The following is a 19,515-nucleotide window of genomic DNA, read 5'->3' as shown; positions in this document are numbered from 1 at the left end:
CAGGCAGATTGGTCAAATATGCATGTTTCTAGTCACTTGTAGCCCAGGGGGAATTTCACAACTTCTTAGGACATTTTGAAGCATGTTTGCCCATTTTTTAAAACTTTTCCTTTCAAACCGAAGACCCCGAGCACGCAGCAGTCAGGAGCATGTGGCAGCCAGGGGCGTGATGTCCATGCACCTGTGTCCACTGCGACGGCCACCTGGGGTCTCACTCAGCCTTCAGGTCGTGCTGGGCACGTGCTGGGAGAAGACTGGCCAATAGGTCCCAGTGGCTCCCGAAGTGCCTGGAGTGCCTCCCTGGAGTCATGTTTTGAGAAAGTCAACAAAAGCATCACCAAACAAGAAAAGCAGGCATAATGGGCTAAACATTACTTAGAAAGATTCTAAGTGATCTGAGGGGAAGCAGAAATGTTGATTAAATGTGGCAAGATTGCCCTGTGTACACATGCAAAAAGTCCCTCCAAAGTGGTAAGGCCTGTGTGGGAAGGTCAGGTGTGCCCAGTGGGGCCTGCGTGGGAAGGTCAGGTACACCCAGTGGGGCTTGCGGGAGAGGGTCAGGTGTGCTGGGTGGGGCCTGGTGGGGCCTGCGTGGGAGGGTCAGGTGCGCCCGGCGGGGCCTATGTGGGAGGGTCAGGCGCACCTGGCGGGACCTGCGGGAGAGGGTCAGGTGCGCCTGGCGGTGCCTGCAGGGGAGAGTCAGGTGCCCGGTGGGGCCTCCGTGGGAGAGTCCAGGTGTGCTTCTGGCGGTGTTGTTTCCATTCCCTCCATGTGGAACTGCTTTGTGTGCCGTAGCAGCCTGGCGTGGTGCAGATGGCAGGTGGGGTGATGGGAATTGTTTGGATCAACAGGGAACGTGGCAGCCATGGAGGATCTGGGCACCCCACCCCCCGCCATCCAGGCTGTCACTGGCTTTTTGAATGAGTCATAGAGGGATGGCATTGATGGTAGCTACTAAAGCGGTTTCTTACTCTACCAGAGGCTCCACCGGTTAAAGAGATGACCCTCCATGACCTCCTGAGCCCAGGATTGGAGTTGTCTGGAGACCATGCGTGTAATGAAGGAGCTGTGTACGCTCAGGGCCCAGAGGCGGCTGTGATGAAAGAGAAGGCCGGCTTTCTCCCGCCTGTGGAAAAGCCAGACCTGAGTGAACTGAGGAAGTCTACTGACTCCTCGGAGAACTGGCCCAGCGAGGAGGAGATCAGGCGCTTTCGGAAGCTGAGGCAGGAGATTGTTGAGCACGTGAAGGCAGACGTTCTGGGAAGTCAGCTCTTACCGAGAGAATTACCTCCAAATCTCAAGGTGGTCTTGAACAGTGAGGAAGAACTGCCAAAGCCAAGACACGTTTTCAGGTAAAACTTAAAAGCAACGGGGAATTTTCTTGATCTTTGCGAATTTATACAATTATTTTAAATTATCTTTTAAAACATCAGGTCCAGCTTTTAAAGTGTCCCTCCACATTGCCAGCGGTTTACTGTGCAGCGAGCGCCGGCCCCGGGTTTAGTGTAACGGGGACCCGCATCAAGCCCAGAGCGTCTGCAGCAGAGCTCAGTCCATTCAGAGGCTGAGTTTGCCAAGGTTGAGGATGCGCCCGGGGAAAAGAGACATAAGTGACAGTAAGATCCGTGGCCTTTGCCTTCTCCAGAGAGAGCTTTGAGGACGTCAGCGTTTACAGGAGAAAGAATGGGCAGCAGGGGAAGGAGGAAAGAATAGTAAAAGTGGGGGCAGGTGGTGAGCCAAGTGGTCACGAGGCTTCGAGCAGTGCTCACTGAATCCACATTTTACCTGTGAAAAGAGAGGAGTTGGGGGAAAGGTCAGTTATGCAGAAAATAAATGGCAGCCGCCTGAGGACAAAAGGAAGGCAGTCATTGTGCGGCCCACTTCCCAAGCTTACCTTTGCCTTTGGCACAGTGAGTTTGGGGGCCGAGATTTTATTTTCCTTTCACCCAGGACAAGGGTCCCTAGGAAACAGGCTCTGCAGAGGCTACATGAGAGAAAAACTCAAATCATGGGTGTGGTAAGGCGTGCGCCTACACATATGGGAGGTGTGTGTCTGTGGTGTGCATGTGTGTGCCTGCATGTGGTATATATGCCTGTGTGTGTATAAATACCTAGAGAGAGAATGCTGCAAAATAACAATTGGTGAATCTAGATCATGCATTCTCAAGGGGCACATTGTCATAGCCGAGGGGACAACAATGGCTTCCTGCGGGTGAAGATTCTTGGAGGCCGCAGTGGTCTTTGGTCCCTCAGGCTCCATGCAGCGTCCAGCATGAGCAGGTTCACGATGGCACCAGACCTTCCCGGAGGCGTCAGCATGAAGCGCTCATGGCCCTGATCTTTCAGCTGTCCTGTAGGTTTGAACATTCAAAACAGAACAAAACAGCCGGGCGCGGTGGCTCACACTTGTAATCCCAGCACTTTGGGAGGCCGAGGCGGGCAGATCACGAGGTCAGGAGATCGAGACCACGGTGAAACCCCGTCTCTACTAAAAACACAAAAAAATCAGCCGGGTGTAGTGGCGGGCGCCTGTAGTCCCAGCTACTCTGAGAGGCTGAGGCAGGAGAATGGCGTGAACCCGGGAGGCGGAGCTTGCAGTGAGCCGAGATCGCGCCACTGCACTCCAGCCTGGGCGACAGAGCGAGACTCCGTCTCAAAAAAAAAAAAAAAGAACAAAACAAACCTTGGAAGCATCACTAACAGATTAAAGTGTAGGATGTCCTGGCAGCACGCACGGCAGGTTCCCAGCTACAGCGAGGCCTCGGAAGCTCCAACACGCTTGTGGTGTTCTCAGTCCACACAGTCGCACGGTGAAAGGGCAGGAATATGCTTAGCCTGCTGCTTAGAAACCTCTTTTCTTCCCTCCTCCCTTCATTTATTTATTTATTGTTAGGGACCCTAATAATAGCTAATCCAGGTGAATTGTGCTGTGCTTATTAATAGTACTTATAATTTGATCAATATGTCAGATTTGGATACTAGACCCTAGCCTTCGGAGATTGCTTTGGGTGGCTTGGGAAGTTGGGGCAGAGAACTGGAGCCTCTGGCAGGAAGCCTCAACCTGGAGCTCCTGCCCCATGGCTGGGTGGGCCCTGGATGTTGTCTTCCCCCTCTGCTGCCTCTGCCCAGGGTGAGCCATAGAGAGCCACTCTGTGCCTCAGCTTTCCCACAGGGGTGGTTGTGGTGTCACACGCATTATCAGGGCCTCAGTTTCCCCACTTGGTCGGGTTGTCGTGGGGTCACAGGTATTAAGAAGAAGCTCTGAGATTATGGCCCTGGTCCACGCTCGGGGTGTTGGCCCTTCCTGAGGGTCTGGGACTCGGAAAGCTGGTGTTGCTCTGTGTTCTCTGGCCAGGGAGCAGCGGGCATGGTGGGAACAGCAGGCCAGGTCCAAGGTGACTCACGTGGCTTGGGCTTGCTTATAAGGCTGTGTGCTCATGTCCAAAATACTTGCAAGAAAAGTGATGTTATGTAAAAATCATAGGTAAATAATGGTCTGGTCCTGAAATCCCAAAATTATATTGGGAGGGAATAAAAGCATTCTGAAGTCATCAAACACGGAGCTGGAGTACGACAGAGCATCACTGCCCCAGCCTGATTCTGACGTCCAGCACGCCTTCCTCTGGGGCAGCTCCTCCATACTCCTCAGGACCCTGAGACCACAAGGGGAAACCTGGTGTTCCATAGAGCCCGGGCCACCTGCCCTTCCAACAGCAGCAGGTTAAAGGCCAGTGCCCAGCACGCACCCCAGGTGGCCCCTGTCCCAGAGCACAGGCCATGCCTGCCCTCTCTGCTCTGCTGGGACAGTCACTGCTGTTCCCGTGCAGGTGGGGAAGATGAGAGACAGTCACTGCTGTTTCCGTGCAGACAGGGAAGATGAGGGTGGGAGGTCGTGCAGTGTGGGGCGGTGGGCCAGCCTCCTGGAACGTGGCCACCGGGCATGCTGCTTGGCTGTGGCCTCCCAAGATGTGCTGCTGGTGTGAGGCTGCACAGAGCAGGCCGTGGAATGCTATGGGCCTTTCTCCCCTGGGCGAGGTGTTTGGTTTCAGAGGGAAGACCAGGCAGGGCTTCCAGTTGTGTTTCTTAAGCTGCTTTGGTGCAAGGGTCATGGTGAGGTGTCATGTTCTGGAACCTGGCTGGCTCTCAGTCCTGGGCTCAGAGCCCCTGTCTCTGGCCTGGTTTTCCCCAGGTGTTTTCACTGGGAGGAAACACCAGGCACACCTGTCAGCTCCCTCTCATGGGCAGGGAGAGGGAGTCCCCAGCACCGTGCAACCCCACCGTGTTACTGGCTGTCCCCTCTGCTGTCCTGCAGGCTTCCCTCAAGGGGGACACAGTATCCGACCCTGCCTGAATGTGTGTAGGGAGGCCAGGCGCCTTCTGATGGCATTGCCTGCCCCGCCCCCTGCTCCCACATCACCCAGCGATGGGATTCTGACCTGCTGCAGCACCACCCCATGCACCTGAACTCCAGGCGCGTCACATCGTCCAGCCCAGGCGAGCTGCTGGCCAGGCCTCCTGCTTCTGCGGCCGTCTCTGTCCAGGTCAGATAAGGTGCGGCATTGGTCTCAAGCAGGTCGGGTGCAGCTCCCGAGGCTGCATATCCTTCAGGTGCATTTCCCAAGCCGACTGTCAAGCGTCCCGGGAAAGTAGCTGGCTGGCAGTGGGCACGTTGTCCTGCTGCCATCCACGCATCTTCATTACATGTCCTGAAATCAACAGTCAAGACTGTGGACTCTGTGGGGTGACTGCAGCTTCTAGTCGTGATAATTGTTCTGATGAGCAGATGATCCACAGGCCCTCCTTTTACGTTTCGCATGTATGAATTACCGTCACAGGGTTTATGTTAAACATTCAGCTAAAAACACTCTGTAATTTTAGAAGGAAGACAGCCTCCTCCAGGAGCATCTTACCCGACCTCTTGTCACCGTACCAAATGGCGATCCGAACAAAAAGACTGGAAGAGAGCCGAGTGGCAGCGCTCCGAGAGCTCCGGGAGAAGCAGGCTCTGATGGAGAAGCAGAGACGGTGAGTCCACACAGGGTGGGGGTCCGCGCAGCCAGCTCAGGGCACCCGGAACTGGGACTGGGCTGTGATTTTATGGCAGGCCTTTTGGAAGTGTTTAGTTAGTTCTCCCCTCACTGATGCTGATCCAGGATCCGTCTCTTCCTCACCTGGAAGCCGAGCTGCACATGCCCCTTGTGGTCTGCAGCGCTGCGCACGGGCTCACTTGTGTGCAGCCCTGAGGCCTCCGTGTGGGGCAGGCGCGGGTGCAGGTGCAGCGCTCCGTGTGGGGCAGGCGCTGAGGCCTCCTTGTGGGGCAGGCGCAGCACTCGTGGTCTGCAGGGCCTTGCGTGCACGGGCTCACTTGTGTGCAGCCCTGAGGCCTCCGTGTGGGGCAGGCGCAGGTGCAGTGCTTGTGGTCGCCTCCTTGTGTCCGTCTTTGCCCTGGCTTCCTCATGACACCTGCCTGCTTTCTTGTCCTTTTCCCTCATTTCTTCTTCTTCCTCAGTCCTTTCCTCCTCATTTTCCCTGGAGTATTCCAGGCCCTGACATGGTCGTCAGAGAGGTTCATTCTTGTGTTGCTGTGACTGCTGCCAGTGCCACCACCTTGCGAGGTGTGTTGGCCGATGTGCTCAGTGTCCTCAGTGTCTTCTCTGTCCTCCAGCTCCACTGACCACCTGGCTCTACCCCTCTCTGAGCCCCAGGAGTCCGGCCGGCATGGACCACAGCCACAGCACCCCCGTGCCCCTCACTTGGTTGTTGGCTTTGGCCAGTGGGGGCCCCCAGCAGGAGGTCGAGGAGGAAGGGGAGAGCGAGGGCCTCGTCTTTACTTTCCCAGCTTCCCTGTGAGCTGCCTGGAGCTGGCCGAGTCCAGCCTCTCCCTCCTTCTGGTTCCGGCAATCTCTCCTTCCCTGGTCTGTCCTGCGGGCGGCTGCAGCCCGGCCCTGACTGGCACAGGGCTCTTGCACCGCCCCTGTGGCTCACCTGCTCCCTCCCCAACATGAATAAACCCTCCTGAAGCCACCCTGTTGTGTGTGTGCTATTTTCTCTCGGGACCATGTGATAGGGACTGTGTTCAGCATACAGATTCTGTGATTGTCCACAGCTGTCACCCAGTGTCCAGACAGACGTTGTAGTTGGTGGTCTTTTTCATTAAAAAGATGAGTGAGGTGAAGCCCTCAGAGCTGGTCCCCTGCCCCAGGCTGTCATACTGACGGGCAAGGATGAGGCTGACTGACCGCTCTAGGGCTGTCCTAGGACATGGGAGTGTGGTCCGGGCTGCACCAGAAAGCCCATCGCTGTGGGACCGGGTCTTGCCGGCCACGGGCCACAGCTGCTGGGGCCCAGGGAGCACCGGGAAGGCTTTCCTTTGGTGCCCATCAGTCGCCCCACACTGTCCCTCGGGGTAACTCTACAGAGCCGGGCCCCTCACTCACTGCGAGGTGAGCCCCCCAGGACCGGCCCTGCCTGTCGAGCATGCCAGCTGCCCTCCCCTCACTGTGTGCCCCAGCAGGTGCCTCCCTTCCCTTCGCTGCTGCAGGTGGGTCCCAGTCCTGCCTCGGCTCTGCCAGTTTCAGGGTACCATTTTCTGAAGTGGGTGTCCGGACACCGGCCCCCGTTGACTCCTCAGGTATCACCTGCCCTGCCAGGAGGCTGCCTGTGGGCGTCCCACTCACCCGCACCCTCTTGGCCATGGCTGTGATGAGATCTTCTGCAGGCACAGCCCCTGCCCCAGGCTCTCTGGGCACCACCAGCTGCAGGGGGCAGAAAGGGCACTCTTACCCCCAGGCACCAGGCTCGGGCCTCGTCCCACACCTTCATGGAGGAGAAGTTCTTGGATACAAAGAGCAAGTGAACTCTTTCTTCTTTATTTTCCTGCCTGGAGCCCAGAGCCAGTGCCCTGCAGTCTCCTAGTGAGCAGCTCGGCAGGCCTATTCTGAGGCCCAGACCCAGCACAGCCCCGTTCACATCACCCTGTGGACAGCGTCACCCCTTTGCTTCCCAAGGCGTGACCGGAAGACAGTGACACTAAGTGGAGGCTCTCGTCCAGGAGCACAGCAGGGCCAGCGCCACACATGGTGCTGAGTGGGGACAGAGGGGGCACCAGCCTGGCTGGGGCTGGGACACACCCAGGCAGGTGTCAGGACACGGCCTCACCTGAGGCAGCTGCTGAGACCACCTGTGCCCTGAGGTGGCACCGGGAGAGGACGCAGCCAGGCTCTGATCCCAGGCAGCACTGACCCGGGATGGAGCCCTCAGCAGGAAGGTGGTCAGAGGTGGGCCGTGGGCCAGGTAGAGCCCAGGAGGGCTGAGCTGCTGTGACCACAAGGAAGGAGAGCAGAGGTCGGGTGGAGGCGTCGAGGAAAACCCGGACTGGGACCCAGGCATCCAGGATGATGATGTGAGAGACAAGAGGAGGCCGGATCTGGGGGCAGGATGGAGAGGGGGTACCAACCGCAGGAGTCCTGCAGGCTGGAGAGCTGGCCTTCCGGGGGTGGAGCCCTGGGCCTGGGTAGGGGCTCTTGGGGACCTCATTCCACCCCAGCCACACAGGAGGAGCCCAGCCCAGCCGCAGATGTGGGCGTCACTCGGGATGTTCACAGCCCTAGGCGACGAGCTGTGAGGAGGGAGCATGTAACTCTGGCTCGGGATTGGGGAGGCCTGAAGATGCCTGTTCTTGTTTTGTTTTGTTTTGTTTTGTTGTTTTGTTTTGTTTTGTTTTTTGAGACAGAGTCTTGCTCTGTCACCCAGGCTGGAGTGCAGTGGCCCAATCTTGGCTCACTGCAACCTCTGCCTCCTGAGTTCCAGCGATTCTCCTGCCTCAGCCTCCCGAGTAGCTGGCACTAGAGGCGCCTACCACTACACCTGGCTAATTTTTTGTATTTTTAGTAGAGATGGGGTTTCACCGTGTTAGCCAGGATAGTCTCGATCTCCTGACCTCGTGATCGGCCCTCCTTGGCCAGATGCCTGTTTTTAAAAGTGAAACTCAAGTGTCTGAAGGGAGGGACTTAGAGACAGGCATTCAGATCTTCCACAGACAGACCTTATGTCGACAAGTACCCGCAGCCAGGCACCCCCAACCGGTCGTGCAGCACTTGTGGTGGCAGCCCCAGCTGGTGCCCTTATCTGAAAGGGGTCCTGATGGCTTTTCCTCGGTCACTGGGTGCGGTTGGCCCCCAGCGTCAGTCACTGCTGGCAGCACCGACACACAGAGCCTCGGGATAGAACCCGGCGTTCCCGGCTCTGCCCAGATGTGCCCGGAGGAAGAGGCTGTGGTTCAGACTCCCACCCAGAGGGCATGCACGCCCCCAGCCTGTGCCCCCTGGAGACAGGTGCACCACAAGCTGTAAAATGACAGAGAAATCCTATAGCCTTGGCTCGAAGCTGCCTGTAACTTATGACATTAACCTTCCCTTTCTCCAGAGAGAAAAGGGCACTGCAGGAGTGGAGAGAGCGAGCCCAGAGGATGAGGAAGAGGAAGGAAGAGCTCAGCAAACTCCTGCCTCCGCAGAGGAGCATGGTACGGCGCGCGCAGGCGGCGACCGGGCACTAGTCCGGTCCCGGGGGCGGGTGGGTGCTCACACGCATCCCCGTCCATGGAGGATGAGCCGAGACCTGGGGAGGAAGCTGCCTGTGCAGGCTGCTGGCTGGTGGGGCTGGGTTGGAGTGCAGCATCCAGAACCATTGCTCACTGCCCAGCCAGAGCGGACAGCTTCCCACCCCAGCCTTGAGGGCTTGCCTCTTGGCTCACTGACTTTTGGCTCCTGTCTGAGGAATTAGAAGCTCAAAGAGGGAAGAGGGAAGAGGAGATGAGGGGAAAAGATTCAAAAGATAAAAAGCAGCTGAGGTTGAGGTGGGCCCTGCAGAGGTCTTTCTGGGCTCCTCACCCTTGGTCTCGACCTCGGGGCAGGCAGTTTCCCTGGAAGCCAAGATTGCCAGCTCTTAAGCTATGGGACACAGGACATCCTGAGTACCATCCCCCAAGATTGCCAGCTCTTAAGCTATGGGACACGGGACATCCTGAATACAGTCCCCCAAGATTGCCAGCTCTTAAGCTATGGGACACGGGACATCCTGAGTACAGTCCCCCAAGATTGCCAGCTCTTAAGCTATGGGACACGGGACATCCTGAGTACAGTCCCCCAAGATTGCCAGCTCTTAAGCTATGGGACACGGGACATCCTGAGTACAGTCCCCCAAGATTGCCAGCTTTTAAGCTACGGGACACGGGACATCCTGAGTACAGTCCCCCAAGATTGCCAGCTCTTAAGCTATGGGACACGGGACATCCTGAATACAGTCTCCCAAGATTGCCAGCTCTTAAGCTACGGGACACGGGACATCCTGAGTACAGTCCCCCAAGATTGCCAGCTCTTAAGCTATGGGACACGGGACATCCTGAGTACTGTCCCCCAAGATTGCTAGCTCTTAAGCTATGGGACACGGGACATGTTGAGTACCATCCCCCAAGATTGCCAGCTCTTAAGCTATGGGACACGGGACATCCTGAATACAGTCCTCTCTTCCCGTTTTCCCCAGACTATGAGGGTCTTAGTCCAGCCGGGCACAGGGCAGTGGGCACAGGGCTGCGGGCACAGGCCATGGGCACAGGGTGGTGGGAGCCAGTGGCTCCTCCTTCCAGAATGCGCCTGGCTTGCTTCTCTGTCCTGTGAGCGTAGTCAGGCAAATGTGCCTTTGAATTTGGTCACATATGTTTCTTCGGTTCTTTCTTTTAAGAGATGCTCCCTGTGTGTTACTTTGAAAGGCCACAGGTTGCCTCTGCACCTCCCTTAGCTGGGGTCAGGCCCCCGAGGGCTTCACCCCACAGCAGAGAGAGTGGCCACGTGGGCCTGCAGGCGTGGGCTGCTTGGACAGTTCAGGAGTGTTTCCTTTGTCTAACTTTGTATTGAACTAGTGTTTGACTTACAGGAAAGTTGCAAAAATAGTGTTTCCATCTCCCTCCGGCCCAGCTTCCCTGATGGTGACATCTTACGTAACCTCAGAACAAGGCTCAGAGTTAGGAATTCACAGTGTCCAATGCGTTGGATAAACCAGGACTGCATCTCACCCTTCTCAGGTCCCGGGCCCCACAGGACACTCAGTCGCCGTCTTTGCTGTCACCTTTTTCCTAATTTCCCCAATATGTGGGAAAGTTTAAAAATACATATTTTGCCGCTTCCAGGAATAAAAATACTTGCACAATTAGACATCACTAAGAATGCTTTCAGAGCTGAATTATAGCAAAAATATGGGAAACTTTAAATGTCAACAGATGGAGATGGCTAAATTGTCACATCCAGACCATGAGCTGCCTCTGTGGCCGACAGAAGGGTGAGTCAGTGATCATATCCACTGGCCTGAAAGTGTCTTGAAGAAATCACTGTAAGTTAAAGCACCACAAGTTGTAGGACAGTGCACAAAAACTCTCATTGGTCTGGAAGAACGTACACCAACCCAGTGACTTTGCAGGGAGGGCTGTGGCTCTGGGGAGGGGGGTGCAGAGGAGGGGTCGATGCTGCCACAGTTGTGCTTCTGAGTCCTATGAGACCGTCACAGCGAGAGTGTATGCATTTTCTTAAAAAAGAAAAAAATAGGTTTTCTAGAAACTCATCCATCATGAGATAGAGCAGTTCAGTCAGTGAGTATTGATGGCCTGCTCTGAGCAGGGAGGGGGACCAGGCACAGGCCCTGCCCACGGGAGTGCGCACCTAGTGCAGAGGCAGACCCTCGGCCGTGGCAGCAGGCAGGGCTCCGTGGTAGCTGGCTGCTGTTCTGCGCATCCCACAGGCCCTGGGTGAGGCAGCTGAACGCATGGAAAGGCCTGCTGCTGCCCTGTGCCACCCTCTGGGCCTGCGCTGCCCCAGGCACTGGTGAGATACTTTGTATGGCCCAGAGTGCTGTAGTCAGAGTCCACGGAAAGATCTTTGTGCCTAAATGTTCATATCTAATATACAAAGAATGGCTCCTAATTGATTTTAAAAATCTGAGGATCCAGTAGAAGAAATGGGCAAAAAGTATGGCAGGCAGTCCACAGAAGAGGAAATCTAAGCCACTGTAAATACATGAAAAGATGCTCAGCCTGTGAGGGAGACATAGGGTGGATGTGAGGTGCAGGCACCTGTGTAGTCAGCAGGAAGGAGCCGAGTTGGTGGAGTGTGGGAAGGAGCCGAGGTGGTGGAGGAGCGTGGGAAGGAGCCGAGGTGGTGGTGGAGCAGCGTGGGAAGGAGCTGAGGTGGTGCAGTGTGGGAAGGAGCTGAGGTGGTGGAGTGTGGGAAGGAGCCGAGGTGGTGGTGGAGCGTGGGAAGGAGCCGAGGTGGTGGAGCAGTGTGGGAAGGAGCCGAGGTGGTGGAGCGTGGTTTAGGCCATGGAGGCTGCTGCCACCAGCTGCTCAGAAGGCATCCTTCCAAGTTAAGAATGTGTCCTTCTTTGAACACATTTAGGAGTCCATTTTATAGAAATAAAAGCAATCATATAAGCATTTATATACACAGATGTGTATCTGTGTATTTCAGTATTGTTGGAGAGACAAGCATAAATAAATAAAACTCCGATTTCCATGTCCATAACAGGGAAGTGGTTCCATGCATTGGCCGGGGGAGGGCAAGCTCCCAGGCTGTTGGCCTCCCAGCTCCCTGCCGCTGGGCAGGAGGACACAAGAGGGCGCCACGGCCTTGGGCAGCCTCTGCTGGGTGGATCCCATTGGCCAGTGGCACCCATGGGCTGGGCTGGGCTGGGCTGGGCTGGGCTGGGCTGGGCTGTGCTGGGCTGGGCGGGCCTAGGGAATCATGGCCGCTGGCTTTGCAGCCTGGTCCTGGGGTGTGCCCCCCTGCCCTGCATGTGCTTTTGCTGACCCGTCACTGTGAGGTCACACCCTGAGTACATTCGATGGGGTGGGAGCGTTGAGGCTGCAGCTGCTGAAAGGGCTGCAGAGCTAAAGCCTGTGGCTGGGTAGAACCTGGGTCCGTCACCTGCTTTGTAAAACGCACTGCACTTCTCTTCATGTCTCTCTGAAACCAGCCACGACTTGAGCCCATATTTTGGGCTTCAGATCAATTGCATGTTTGACACTCGACATACAAACCCTGGCAGAAAGCCCATTCCACGCCACCAAAGCGGCAGCCTGTTTTAGACCTCGCCGGTGTGTTCATGTTTATATTTGGTTCTTTGCTTGCTCACTCAAGAACTGGATGTTCGAAAAAGTCTTCCTTCTCTATATTTTAGAGTAGGAGTAAAATGTGGATGGGTGGGCTTCCCTCCAAATACATACTTTTAATGTCTTTTAAAATAAAATTAAGTGTCTGATTTTAAAAGAAAAAAACACCCACTGGATTTAGCATTTATTTATTTATTTATGAGACAGGCTGGAGTGCAGTGGCACAATCTTGGCTCACTGCAACCTCTGCCTCCCAGGTTCAAGCGATTTTCCCGCCTCAGCCTCCTGAGTAGCTAGGACTACAGGCATGCGCCACCACACCTGGCTAATTTTTTGTGTTTTTAGTAGAGACAGGTTTCGCCATGTTGGCCAGGCTGGTTTTGAACTCCTGACCTCAAGCAGTCTGCCCGCCCTGGCCTCCCAAAGTGCTGGGATTACAGGTGTGAGCCACTGTGCCCGGCCAGGATTTAGCATTTGTTCTTTTCTTTCTGTTGGAAGAATCTTTGGGAGAATCCTGATCACCTGAAAGCGTCCCAGCTCTCAGCCAGCCAAGAGTTTCCTGTGCTGTGTCTGCAGCCTGTGCCTTGCTTTTTGGTGGGGTGGAAGGGATAGGAAAAGGTTGGTGGGTGGTCCCTGGTCCTCCCTACCTCCCATCTTTCCGCCCTTTCTGGTTGCCAAACACTTTCTAAGTGTCAGGCATGTACTAGGGTTAAACTACATGGCCAGACAAAGGCCCGGGCCTGGAAATTCATTTGGAGGAGAGAATGGCAGATAGAACAGTTCCAAACATCATCTCAGTAAATGCTAAATAGATCCTACGAGTCTCCACATTGCAGTAGCCCCTGGTTGGAAGTTCTTCTCTCCCACTCTGTTGCCAGGGTTCCCTCCTACCTGTTTTTGTCATCCTTTGGTTTCTGACAGTCGCCGGGAACACACAGACACACATGTGCACACTGCATACTGCAGGCACCCACACAGGCCCAAAGCTCCCTGAGGTCCGGAGGGGCCAGCGTGGCTCTCACATGTGTCCACTGGGGGCAGCAGCGAGCAGCACTGGTCACGCCGCCCTTGGGGTGCTAGCCTCCTCCTCCTGCCTAGGTTGTACATCACAGTGAGTGTTGGGTCCTCCCAGGTCTCCTAGGCTCTGGCACTGAAGCTGGAGAAACAGATCTGGGGCCCCTGTGGAGAGGGCCATCTAAGGACGCCTGTAGGAAGCCAGCCACTGCAGCAAACCTGGCATGGGGGGCATAAGGGCATGCAGGGCAGCCTTCCGAGCTACCCCAGGGTCCCCTCACTCTGCATCGTTACCTCCTACCCCAGCCTGGGCTGTCAGGGAAGCCCCGAAAAGATGACCAAACTGAGATCCCAGTAGGGCGCGAGAGCTAGCCAAGACCTGGGGGGATGACTGCGTTGCACAAGGACCATCTACCTGGGGCGGCCTGGGACCCACCTCTTCATGGATGAGGAGCGAGTCTAACACACCTGGCAGGTTAGCTTTGTGGAAAAATAGCATCTACTGGGATTCCAGAAATCATCTCGTTGCATTTTCCTAGGTGGCATCAAAGATTCCCTCTGCCACAGATCTGATAGATAACAGGAAAGTACCACTGAATCCACCTGGAAAAATGAAACCAAGCAAAGAGAAATCGCCACGAGCAAGTAAAGAAATGAGGTTGGTAGCTGCGACTGGGACTCAGTCCTTCCAGGGCTCAGCCAGCCACCCACGGGCAGGTGCTGTTGTTTATTTCATGAGCATGCACTGAGGAGCCCTGAACCTCCAGGCTGTGGTGGGCTCCAGGGAGAGCCAGGTAACCCTGGAAGATGGGGTCCTTGCCGTCAGGGAACTGCTGTCACCCAGCCATAGCTCCTGTAGGTCACCAGGATACAGAGTGCTGCTGAACCCTCTATAGTGGGTGCTGCTGTGGGCGCTGAGGGGAGACGCGATCCGAGATCCACCCGCTGCAGTCCCTGCCCTGCCGTGCCCTCCCCATCTCACCCCCGCTGCCTCCCCAGGTCTTCTCATGCTGAGTTCTGATCCCACTACTTCCCACCCCAGCTTCCTTAGACCTGACCCTCAGGGCCGCTCAGCCCTTCCCCTCATGGGGTGTTGGGTGAGGCAGCAAGGCCAGGCGTTGACCCAGGTGAAGGGGACCCAGGCAAAGTAGCCACCATGGGGTGGAGGAAACAGCCAGAACCGAGAAGCTGTGTCAGGAAGCACTTGAGACGTTTTGATTTTGAGTCCCTGGCCAGGGGGTGGCCAGGCTGCTGGGCAGGTTGTCGTCCCCGGGAAAGGCAGGCAGCCACAGGCCGCCATCAGGCATCGCTGGTGAGCCACAGAGGGGCCTGGCGTTCAGGGGAGCAGGGAGGGATATTTGGGACGCCTGGTGCTAACCTGGGACCAACGTGAGGGGAAGGGTAGGGGCTCAGAGGCATGCACTTGGCACTGGGGAATAGGGATGGATGGAGCAAATGGGGCTGAGGAGCACTGGGTGGTCCAGTGAGTTCACAGGGCAGAACACGCTCCGCAGTGCCTGGTGGACAGAGCAGAGTCAGGGCACAAGGCAAGGACGGAAGCTGGAGGCTGGTCCCTGGGTGGGACCATATGAGACCCATATGAGACCCTGATGCTTTTGGGGGCAGCAGAACAGGACATGAATATAGACATTTTGGTAACATTCATCATCCCAAACAGATTTTAGGGCCTAGGAAACTTGCCTGGGACACCACACTCAGTGGGTAGCACAAGTCAAGACAGAGGCAGTGCAGCAAAGACTTAACCCTGGTATTGTTTCTATTGTTTTAATGGACCAAGCAACTCATCCTCCTCCATTTTTCCTCCCTCCTCCTACATTGGGCTTTTGCCTGTCGCTTGGACACATGAAGCTTGTTGTTACCTCAGGGCCTTTGCGCCAGCTGTCCCCACCTCGCAGTCCTTCACTCCTTACCCATATTTACCTACCTAGTGCGGAGCTGGAACCTTAGGGGAGGTTCCATCTGGGCCTTGAGGGGAGGGGAGGGGCTTCGCTGGGAGGGTGACAGCAGCTGCTCAGGTTTCCGGGGGTTCACCCTTCTCACCTCACAGCAGCTCGGGGGTCCGGGCCTCATCCCTCTCACCTCACGGCAGCCCGGGGGTCCAGGGTTCACCCCTCTCACCTCATGGCAGCATTTCTTTGATTTTCCGCGTTCACAGCTTCTATAGCTGGGTTAGTGGCTGCGCCCTGGGGATGATCACTGGGCTCCCTAGTCATCTCCACCTCCTCTGAGCCGTGTATAAGGACCAGGCTGACACGGAACCTCAGTGTGGACATGCCTTCTTGTCCAAGCATTTCCCACGCTGACTCTTCAGCTGGGCCCCTCCCTCGCACCTCCTAGGCATCCTGGGAAGCCAAGGGTGGCCTCAGGAAGACCACTGGAGACCCCAGGGCATGAGCACTGCTCTCCGGTGCCCCCGTACTTTCCTGGCCTGCACCAGGCTCGCTGTGGCTCTCACTGAAGGCGCCTCACTGGACTCAGAGGCCAGAGCAGAAGAGACTGTGGGGCCTGAGCCTGGAAGGCCCTGGGCCTGGCCCCTGGCCCTGGTGCTCAGCCTACGTCTGCCAGGGGGCTCCCCACTCCGTTTAACGTACCCTGGATCCCGGCTGTGATGTAAGAAACCTGGAGGAAGGGTGAGGTGGGATGAGATGTGGGTGACAAAGGACATGTTCTGTTCCTGCAGAATTTGTTCCTCATGGAAGCTGAGAGTGTTTGGGGAAAATCTCGAAGGCCAACTAGGTTGGATTAACTCCCCAAACTTGTGAAAATGGCTTAGACTAAAACCATTTCGTCTCAAACATTTGAATGTTCTCTTACATCCTCCAAGGAGTTTACCTGTCACATTTGGCCTTTAAAAAGCCCACAGCAGACCACAGTGGCCCACTAACCCCCCATCACCCTGGGTCACAGTAAGAGCTGGGGTCTGAAGCGCTGACACAGAGCATGCCCTGACCTGGGGGCTGTTCTGCAGCACTCCAGAGGATGTCATGCTTTCACTTCCATAGTTATTCTGAGAAGCAAGCAAAACCCACACGAACCCTGTTGCTGGGAGTGAGAGGGTCTTCGGGGAGGCCAAGTGAGACTGTGTGCCATTGTATTCACGGTAGCCATGCACCCACGCCCGCACCCACGCCCGCACCCACGCCCGCACCCACGCCCGCACCCACACCACACCCATGACCACAGCCACGCCCGCAACCACGCCCGCACCCACACCACACCCACACCACACCCACACCGCACCCACGCCCGCACCCACACCACACCCACACCACACCCACACCGCACCCACACCGCACCCACGCCCGCACCCACACCACACCCACACCACACCCACACCACACCCACACCACACCCATGACCACACCCACGCCCACACCCACGCCACACCCACGCCCACACCCACGCCACACCCACGCCACACCCACGCCACACCCACGCCACACCCACACCCGCACCCACGCCACACCCACGCCACACCCACACCACACCCACACCACACCCACACCACACCCATGACCACACCCACGCCCACACCCACACCACACCCACGCCCACACCCACGCCACACCCACGCCACACCCACACCACACCCACACCACACCCACGCCCGCACCCACACCACACCCATGACCACACCCACACCACACCCACGCCCGCACCCACACCACACCCACGCCCGCACCCACGCCCGCACCCACACCACACCCATGACCACAGCCACGCCACACCCACACCACACCCACGCCCGCACCCACGCCCGCACCCACACCACACCCACACCACACCCACACCACACCCACGCCCACACCCACACCACACCCACGCCCGCACCCACACCACACCCACGCCCGCACCCACACCACACCCACGACCACAGCCACACCCGCACCCACACCACACCCATGACCACACCCACGCCCGCACCCACACCACACCCATGACCACACCCACGCCCGCACCCACACCACACCCATGACCACACCCACGCCCGCACCCACACCACACCCATGACCACACCCACGCCCGCACCCACACCACACCCATGACCACACCCACGCCCGCACCCACACCACACCCATGACCACACCCACGCCCGCACCCACACCACACCCATGACCACACCCACGCCCGCACCCACACCACACCCATGACCACACCCACGCCCGCACCCACACCACACCCATGACCACACCCACGCCCGCACCCACACCACACCCATGACCACAGCCACGCTTACACCTACCTCCACACCCACACTTACACCCACGCTTACACCTACCTCCACACCCACACTTACACCCACGCTTACACCTACCTCCACGCCCGCACTTACACCCACGCTTACACCTACCTCCACGCCCGCACTTACACCCAGGCTTACACCTACCTCCACGCCCATACTTACACCCACGCTTACACCTACCTCCACGCCCACACTTACACCCAGGCTTACACCTACCTCCACGCCCGCACTTACACCCACGCCCACACCCTGGGGCCCCACACTCATGCAGACTGGAGTGGACCCCACCACCCCACAGCTCGCCTGCAGCAGATCCCCGGCTCTTTCTACCACCCTGAGTCATTGTCTTTAAAATTAAAGGAACCCCAAACCCCTGAGCCCCAGTGCTAACAGAAAATATGTTTAAAATCATAATTGAATACACTTTTCTGTTTGTTTAAGGATTTAGGAAAACCGTGTATTCCATGTGGGAACAGAAACCTGCTTTTCCCTTCATGTGGCACCGTGTGCAGTGTCCTAAATGTGTCATATCTTAAATCAATTTGAGGTTTTTAAATAAGAATAATGTGTGTTCTGGCAGCGTCTGAACTACTGAAGAAGGGATGGGAGAGGCAGCCCAGGCCTCCGGCGTGAGTCTGGAGGAGAGTGGGTGCGGGGGAGGCCCAGGGTAGCTCCACAGTAACTGGCACAGCTGTGCGGGAGCCTCAGGACTGCTGTTTGGTCTGGGAAGAAAGGCACACGCTTTCTCCCTGGTTACGGTGGGAGTTGCTAGGATGAGAGTAAATGTGTCAAATCATTTCCCTTTTTCTCCTTTGGTTCTCGGTGCCCTCCAGGAGGGAAATTTAGAAGAGAAGATAAAACAGCACGTCCCCGAAATGCATGAGCAAAGAAGATTCCATGGCCAGGCCCCGCTGGAGGAGATGAGGAAGGCTACCAAGGATCTGGAAATTGTAAGGATTTCTTGGTTCTGTTTAAAAAATTGTGGAGTGTTTTTTTGTTTTGTTTTGTTTTTGTTTTTTTGAGATGGAGTCTTGTTCTGTCACCCAGGCTGGAGTGCGGTGGCACAATCTCGGCTCACTGCAGCCTCTGCCTCCCAGGTTCAAGCGATTCTCCTGCCTCAGCCTCCCTAGTAGCTGGGACAAGTGTACGCCACCACGCCCGGCTAATTTTTGTATTTTTAACAGAGATGGGGTTTTGCCATGTTGGCTAGCCTTGTCTTGAACTCCTGGCCTCAAGTGATCCACTTGCCTTGGCCTCCCAAAGTGCTGGGCCACTGTGCCCAGCCTAAAACATTGTTTTATTAAAAATGAAGAGAACTCACTGTGCCTCTTCAGAGCATGTGCTCTCTAAAACTGTGGGACTGTGTGGAATGTGCCTTATGAGGTATAGAAATTCCCAGAATTACAGTTGGTCACGTGAGAAGGAAAATATTTCAGCTGAGGGGCTGCACCCTCAAATGTGCCGGGCCACATGGCGGGCTTCGGCATCTCAGCACTGGGAATCTGATGGCAGGAGTGGCGGCCTGCTGACAGGGACCAGGAACCAGTCCTCTGCACATGTCTGTGGGGTCCTTGCTTGAGGCTTTGCACCCAGCTGATCCAGGCTCTGGGCCCAGGGCTGGGCCATGAGGGGCGTCACTGCAGAGAGGGGTCTGGCTGAGGCCACCTGGACCATGGCTGACACGCTCGGTGTCTATGTAGGGAGGCCGAGATTCATGGGGATCCGAGGCCTCCTGACCAGGAGCCTCCTAAGCAGAACTGTTCACAGAAGTGTCTCATGTTTGGAATGTTAACCACCCTCTCAGCCACCGCCAGTGCTGTTTATTCACTCAGCATACGCTGATGCCCACCTCCTGGTACTTGGAGTATCCTGGGCTGTGGGAGAGACGCAGGAATGAAGGAAAGTGCTTTGCTGCCCGAACTGCTGCATGGCCAGCCCATCCAGCTGTAGAAGGACACAGCTGCCATCCCTGGCAGTGAACCTGGATACCCATGTCCCCACCCTTCTTGTAGCCAGAAGAACACTGGCCTGTCCTCTCAGGCTACCCAAGGCCCCTGGCTGGTGGCCTCTTCCAGGTCAGTGT

General features: G+C 56.5%; 1 protein-coding gene across 1 annotated transcript in view; it reads left to right on the top strand.

Moving 5' to 3' along the window:
* Positions 1 to 19,515, top strand: part of LRRC27 (leucine rich repeat containing 27) — a 43,244-nt gene that overhangs the window by 15,333 nt on the left and 8,396 nt on the right. The window contains 5 exon segments of the mRNA XM_063616488.1: positions 980 to 1,352; positions 4,879 to 5,025; positions 8,425 to 8,521; positions 13,708 to 13,825; positions 18,255 to 18,382. Coding sequence (XP_063472558.1) covers positions 980 to 1,352; positions 4,879 to 5,025; positions 8,425 to 8,521; positions 13,708 to 13,825; positions 18,255 to 18,382 — 863 coding nt within the window.

The sequence above is a fragment of the Symphalangus syndactylus genome, chromosome 2 (genome assembly GCF_028878055.3).
Source record: "Symphalangus syndactylus isolate Jambi chromosome 2, NHGRI_mSymSyn1-v2.1_pri, whole genome shotgun sequence".
NCBI classification, from domain to species: domain Eukaryota; kingdom Metazoa; phylum Chordata; class Mammalia; order Primates; family Hylobatidae; genus Symphalangus; species Symphalangus syndactylus.
This window is presented reverse-complemented; position numbering and strand designations above follow the sequence as displayed.